Source organism: Melanerpes formicivorus, unplaced genomic scaffold, assembly GCF_026170545.1.
Source record: "Melanerpes formicivorus ecotype bairdi unplaced genomic scaffold, bMelFor1.0.p_v2 SCAF_64, whole genome shotgun sequence".
NCBI classification, from domain to species: domain Eukaryota; kingdom Metazoa; phylum Chordata; class Aves; order Piciformes; family Picidae; genus Melanerpes; species Melanerpes formicivorus.
Window position 1 is genome coordinate 250,631 of NW_027142416.1, and position 7,199 is coordinate 257,829.

The 7,199-nt window shown below is 48.7% G+C and overlaps 1 protein-coding gene across 1 annotated transcript; it reads left to right on the forward strand.

Moving 5' to 3' along the window:
- The first annotated feature begins 3,504 nt into the window (after positions 1 to 3,504).
- Positions 3,505 to 5,244, forward strand: PHLDA1 (pleckstrin homology like domain family A member 1). Its single transcript, XM_068162371.1, has 2 exons — positions 3,505 to 4,079; positions 4,274 to 5,244. The coding sequence occupies exon 1, from the start codon at positions 3,604 to 3,606 to the stop codon at positions 4,072 to 4,074; it is 471 nt and encodes a 156-aa protein (XP_068018472.1). The 5' UTR covers positions 3,505 to 3,603; the 3' UTR covers positions 4,075 to 4,079; positions 4,274 to 5,244.
- The last annotated feature ends 1,955 nt before the right edge of the window (positions 5,245 to 7,199 follow it).

The following is a 7,199-nucleotide window of genomic DNA, read 5'->3' on the forward strand; positions in this document are numbered from 1 at the left end:
GTTTTATCACTTTAAATAGTCGGTGTTAGACCTCTGCTCAGAGCTGATGGTCTACCAGACTGTGTCTCTGCTTTTGCAGAAAAATTAGAACAAGGCAAGCAGACAAGATGGAGTATACCAAGTAGAAGGTAAGCTATTCTGCATTTGGATCTGCCAGAAGTGGATGCACAAGGAGTGTGGGTGTGTGGCAGAAGGGTTCTTGCTGTTTTCATAGGTGCCTAACTAAAGTGTGCTGTGTTGACAAGAAGAGTTAATCTTGGTGCAGCTTCAGAGAGGGCTTCACTCCTGGTCTGTGTTTTACATCTATGTGCTCAGGTATTGGATGTGTCTGTCCAGTCTTGCGTGCTCTGCAGTTCATGAGCAGCAGTGTGTTCTCAGCTTCTGTGTTTTACTCTGCACTGAGGTGATCAATCTAGAACAGCAGGTCATTTAAACCCTCTTACAGGCTGGCTTTGCTCTGCAATGTGTGTTTAAGTACTTTTTAATGTTATTGGAAGACAGCTATATGTGCACTGTAGGGGATTTTGGAAAAGCCAAGCCAGAGCAGCTGCAATGTCAAGAGTCTGAGCTGTAGTTTCTTTGCTTGGTAGTGCCGTGGGTAAGAAGGAGTGCTGAGGCTGAGGGAAATGTGTTGGATAGTTAAAGTCTTTCCTTTGTCTGGTGTGCTGTGGAGCAACTAACAAGTATTGGTGAGATGGAATTTGCAAAAAGAGAAATCTGCCCTTCAGATCACATGTTTGGTGCTTCAGTCTACAGTCAGCAGCAGGTTCCAGTGAAATGACTGGGAGGTAGTAAAAATCGAGAAAATACCTTAAGTAGTAAACAATATCTAGTTGCTTTAACTGCATATTGCAACACATCTATTTGCCATTTATTTCTCAACCCTTGGCCACTTCTCCACTCAGTTTCCTTCTGTCTAGCAATGACCAGCTCATACTTCCTTTAGGTTTCCATGATAACCTTTTTCTATTTTAGCCTCTTCTCAGTAACAGGAGAAATTAGGATGTTTTAAGGGTTGTCACTGAGGACAAGCTTACCCCTTTGAAAGTAATAGCTGACAAGTTGGTGTCAGGCCACTGTCTGCAGTTGTATTACCCAGCAGAACACTAGTAAAAATAGGGACTTCATAGTCTTCTGTGGTGGCTACCCAAACCCAGTGTTAGTCTTGCCTCAGGGATTATAAAGAACACTTTATTTTCTCTTAACTGTAGTTACTCTTTAAGGTTACATATGCAAAATTTCAGCTACTTGGGTCTGTTAGGATGATGGCAAAGAACAATGTATTCAAGGTCCAAACTCATATCAACTTTGAACATGGAACAGGAAAAACAGTCATTCAGGAATAAATGCATTTTAGATGTAGAGACTTTAGAGAACCAGCTTGTAGTTTTTCAGGTTATATTTCAGGTCTGCCGGTAGGAGGCATCTGCACATCAGATTATTTCAGGAGGAAGGTCTGTAGGATCTGCCTAGCTAGTGGAACTTCAGTGTGGGTAACAGGCATGGAACATACAATTGCAATGGTTTAAATGTATATTTAAAGAAAAGCAGTATCTCAGTAGGATAATGCAGTACACTTACATGTGTTCAAAGTGGGGTTTCAAAATACGAATGTAAAAGTTTCCAGAAGTTCAGTTTCAGAATCACAAATCACAGAATTGTTAGGGTTGGAAGGGACCTCAAGGGTCATCGAGTTCCAATACCTCTGCCATGGGCAGGGACACCTCACACTACATCATGTTGCTCACAGCTGCATGCAACCTGGCCTTCAGAATCTCCAGGGATGAGGCTTCCACCACCTCCCTGGGCAACCTGTTCCAGTGTCTCACCACACCCTCATGGGGAAGAACTTACTAACATCCAGTGTGAATCTACCCCTTTCTAGTTTTGTTCCATTCCCCCTAGTCCTACCACTACCTGATACTCTAAAAGTCCTTCCCCAGCTTTCTTGTCCCCTTGAGATACTGGAAGACCACAATAAGGTCTCCTTGGAGCCTTCTTCAGACTGAACAGCCCCAACTCCTTCAGTCTGTCCTCATAGGAGAGGTGCTCCAGCCCTCTGATCACCCTCGTGGCCCTTCTCTGGACGTGTTGCAGCATCTCCATATCCTTCTTGTAATAGAGGCTCCAGAACTGGACACAGTACTCCAGGTGGGGTCTCATGAAGCTGGAGGTGGGGAGATTCAGGCTAGATGTGAGGAGGAGGTTCTTCACCATGAGAGTGGTGAAACCCTGGAATGGGTTGTCCAGGGAGGTGGTCGAGGCCCCGTCCCTGGGGGTGTTTAAGAGCAGGCTGGATGAGGCTCTGTCCAGCCTGATCTAGTGTGGGGTGTCCCTGCCCATGGCAGAGGGGTTGGAACTAGATGATCCTTGTGGTCCCTTCCAACCCTGAATGAAACTATGAAACTATGAAAAACACAACTGTGGTGTCTCATTGCATGAAACCAACGGCATTCAGTTTACACTGGCATTATCAGCCGCTTTCTGCTCCATGGGGCTTTGATTTACATCTAATGCATTAAAAGACTTAAAAGTAGTTTAATCTTGGGTCACTTTTCTACTCAAATGAATTAAAAAGCTAACCTTGGGGAATAATTCAAATGGTAACCAAATGTGTGGCAGCAGAGCAGAATAATAAGAAAAATGGTTCTAGCTGTGATTGCCGGTTTGGTGTAGGTTTAGTTGGTTTTTTCCCCTTTGCTTTTAACATTTCAAAGTACTGATGTTCCAGTGTTCCTTTGGGGAAGTGGTATGAATCGTTCCTTGCTGTAGGCATTACTCGTACTGCTCCACAATCGATAGTTGTTTGTACAGTAGAAGCTGTTTCTTCCCCTGCAGAGGAGAGCAGTGCAGGTGTATAACAGGTAACGTGCTCGTGCTGGGTTGTTTAATGGAGCAATGATCGTTGTTAGAGATCGGCGCTGGCTCTATTGGACTTGAACCAAAACCATACAGAAAGGGGCCTTTTTTGCTGCTGTTCTCCACGCGAGGAGGCTGAGGAAATATAATCCAAATACTACTGGAATACCGCGGTGAAAGCCAAAGCTCGCTTTCGAGCGTTTGGGCTATTACGTTGATCCTCTATTAGCAGATAGAGCGGGGAAGCCCTTCCCGCAGCCGTTTCGTGCTCTGCCTGGGAGGCGGGGCGGGGGGGCGGCGGTGTTACCCAGCGCTGAGCGGAGGGGCGGCCAGGCTCGGCCGAGGGAGCGCGCCCCGCAGGCGCGACGGGCGGGGCGGTCGCTCCGCGGGCTTCTCGCCGCTCAGCACCGCGACCGCGCCATCGGCGACGCTGGGCTTCCCCGGTGCCGGCGGGAGGAGCCGTCCTTTCCGCTGGGTGTCACTCCGGGGTGGGAGAGGCGCCTTCAAAAGCCAAGGGGAGGGAGAAGCCCGCCGACACAGTCGCCTGCACCGGCAGCGCTCCTGCCGCTGCCCGCCACGCCGCGGCACGGGCGGCAGGCGCTCCGCTTCCTACGGGCCGGGGCGCTCCCGGCCCTCCGCCTCGGAGCCGGCGCGGGGCGGAGAGTCATCGGTTGGTGCCGGCTGCCCCCCGACCCTAGTCCCTGCGGACAGAGGCTGTTGGCCCCACCGGCCCATGCGAGAAGGATGCTGGAGGGCGGCTGCAAGGCGGTGAAGGAGGGCGTGCTGGAGAAGAGGAGCGACGGGCTCCTGCAGCTCTGGAAGAAGAAGCGCTGCATCCTCACTGAGGAGGGGCTGCTCCTCATCCCTCCCAAGCAGCAGCCGTCGCCGCCGCCTCAGCAGCAGCAGCCGCCACCTCCGCTGCCGGCCGAACCGGCGGCCAAGATAAAGGAGCTTCACTTCTCTAACATGAAGACGGTGGACTGCGTGGAACGGAAGGGCAAGTACGTGTACTTCACGGTGGTGATGGCTGAGGGGAAGGAGATCGACTTTCGGTGCGCGCAGGAGCAGGGCTGGAACGCGGCGATCACGCTGCAGATGGTACAGTACAAGAACCGTCAGGCCATCCTGGCTGTCCGCTCCACCCGCCAGAAGCAGCAGCACCTGGCGCAGCAGCCCCATGGCCCGCGCCTCCGCGCTGCCTCTAACTCCGCCTAGCGCAGGTAGGGACGCGGCTCCTGGTCCGCTCCCCAGCCCCGCGGCGCGGCCGCGCTCCCCCGCCCGTCTCCGGCCGCCCCCTGGGTGCCCCGGACTGGAGCAGCTGGCCTTGCAGCGCGGCTCCCGGGGGGGGAGAATCGGCTCCGGGCGCCGTTCCTTCGGCTCGCCGGCTGCCCTGCGCCGTGCTGTCTTATTGCAGGTTAAGTTAAGCGGAGGGCTTCGGGGAAGCGAGGCTGAGCGTGTTCGTTGCGGACGTACTTCAGTTGGCGAGAAACTGGGCAAACGCCAGAGATGCAGGTGGACTGGAAAGAAGCGGCTCAACCACCTGAACCCCAGCTAGCTGCTGCTGCTTTGCCGCCCTCGGTGCCAAGAAGCATTTCAAATCTATTATTTATGAACCTTGGAAAGGATCCGTTGGTGCGATGGGACTTCTAGGAGACATGATGTACTGTAACTTTATTTTAATGTGCTTTATTTATTAGAGTTGGTTGGGTTTTCCGTTGCTTTTTTTTGTTTGTGTTTTGGGGTTTTTTTTAGCCTTGTTGCAAGAAATTTCTGAATGTAGGCTATATTAAAAAAAAGAAAAAAACAAAGGAAAAATCAACATGTGCATTTGCTCCTGAAAGGAACTGAAAAGTTCTGGGTAGTTTGGCCGTGTGCAATTTGACAAAAGAGGTTTTCATTTTTGCTTGAAATTTGTTGTATTACACTAATATGGAAAATGTGATGTGTGGTTTGGAATTTGTCTAGAACCCATACTGCATAAAAAAAAAAACACAAAACAACTGTCTAATGAGACAACTACAGTCTGGGTTTTAAGTGTTTCCCTTTTAAAATGTGATGTGTGGTGGAAGATGATAAAGTTCATCCACACTTGGTTGTTCAGAAAAGAAAAGTTGATCATCATTCTGAGATTAACACCCCTCTGATTAATGTATGAGCAGAGGGAATCCTGACCAACTTCCTTTGTGCAGCTGGATCCCAGTCACCTATTTGGTGATGCTCCTAGGCTGCAGGGCCAGAGCTGAGAAGTGTTTGTGAATGCATCTTAGTGTCCAAGTTCAGGGCTACCTCTTCGTGGTTGGTTGGTAAGCAGTCTGAGCTCTCCACCTGTGCTGAATTTTCATGGCAGATTTAAAATGTGTTGTATTAAAGTGTCCCCTAGTTTAATACCTATTTTATGTATGTCTTAATGTGCAAGGGGACTATTCTGGTCACAATTTTCATAAGCTGGAAGTTTTTCTCTGGCTGAGAAAAACTAGATTAATATTGGTGTTTGGCGCTGTCAGATGTTGAGAGGCATGCAATCTCAACTCTAAAAACATCGACTGAGCCATGAAGTTGGAAAACAAAGGGCTAATTGCACAGCTGATGTGTCTGCCTGTGCCTCTGAAGTCAGTGGGAGTTTGGCTGTGGGTACTGGTGAGAGCGGTTTGTGAGCCGTTCACCCCGGTGCAGGGGAGGGGGCTGGGTGCAAGCCGGGGGTGCTTTCCAGGTCAGGGCCCCTCAAGCAATTGGCGGTTTCACATCGCAGTGCTGCTGCAGCACTGGTTTAGTTTGAGAGGGTAGGTTGTAAGTGGGGTGGAGCAGCAGGGATCCTTGTCTCTGGTTCAAGGTAAAAAGTTGCAGCCATGGAGCTATTTATTTTAACTAGCACAGTGAGGAAAAATGGCTTTTGGCCCCTTCACAAGTTACATGAATGTAAACAAAATCTTTTCACACACACACACACCCACCCCCCCCAGGACTTTACTGTTTGTGTAACTGAGACGAAGCTTGACTGTAAAAGCTCTTCATTCTTGGTTCAAGCTGTGTCTGTATGTGTTCAAAGCAAAAGACTGAAGGGACACTAGAAGGAAGTGGCTACTGCATGTGGCAATCCCTTCCTCTGCACCCTAAGCATGAGCTCAGGCCTGTAAGGAATAAGTTGAGATCTCTTCTAGCCCTCTGCTTTCCTTCCTTGCCCTCACGTGTTGGAGTCACATACCTAGATGTGCAAAATATGCCATGGTGCACACCACAAGCCCAGACCTCAGAGGACTCTGTGGCTACTCCTCTTTCCGTTCTGGGCCTGACAAGGTTGTGTGATGAGCTCAGGTTGGTAGATTACAGCTGTCCTAACAAAGTTATTACTTTGAGACTAATTGAAATTGAAGATGCCTTGCATCTTCAAGGATTAGGTTTGCTGTCTTGGCAATCGTAGTAGTCAATTTCCACATCTCTGTACATCTGCCATTATCATTCTGCTAATGCTTGGATGTTAGAGCTGCAAGGGGATTCTCTAATGAGCTAGTCAAAGATTCGCAAAATAGGCTGTAATTTGGCTCCTCTCTTTAGAGTCATTAATTACAGTTTACTGAGTAACTAATCCACCTTTTCAGATATGCAGATGTCTCACCTACTAAAATACATTTAACCTACTGAAGGACAAATGTAACTGATGAAAATTAATTCTGATGGGATCAGAGACACACACACATTTCTCTAGGAGAGCCAGATACTCCTATCCCTAGTGGATGCAAGTCCCTAAATGCCACAAAAATCCGTGAATCTAGTCAAAAGCTGAAATCTTACTGCTCTTCTGGAAGTACTTGTACTTCAAAACTGAAAGATGACAATTTAACAGACATAATTGACAAGGAAATTGCCAGCATTCATTTTGAATTTGCAATGCCTTTTTCCCACCAGCTTGAGGTCACTGTCCCACTTTGAGCTTACATTTCTTGTTTCAAGTTCGTTTCAAGGATGCTCTCAAAATCATTTGGTTTGGACATCAACAAACTTCTGGTGGTTGCCATTGCCTGCTGTGTAACCTTTATAAAAACGTTTACGTCAGCCAAACTCTTAGTCTGATGTGGTCACATCACAGAATCCACCTTGAGCTGTTCCTGAGCCTGCAGCCTGAGTTGGTGGGATGCATGTAAGGATCAAGCCTCCCCCTTGTGCCTCTGACTGTCTCCTGGAAACTGAATGGGAACAAATTGGCTGGGGTCCCCTGGGGGACAGTCAGACTGCGTGGCTCACACCATGTCAGTATAAATAAGGCTAAATTGTCTGATGTGAGCAGTCTGACAACTTTCTCACGCTCTAAATTCCATGAGGTTTTGGGGGCTTTGGTTGGTTGC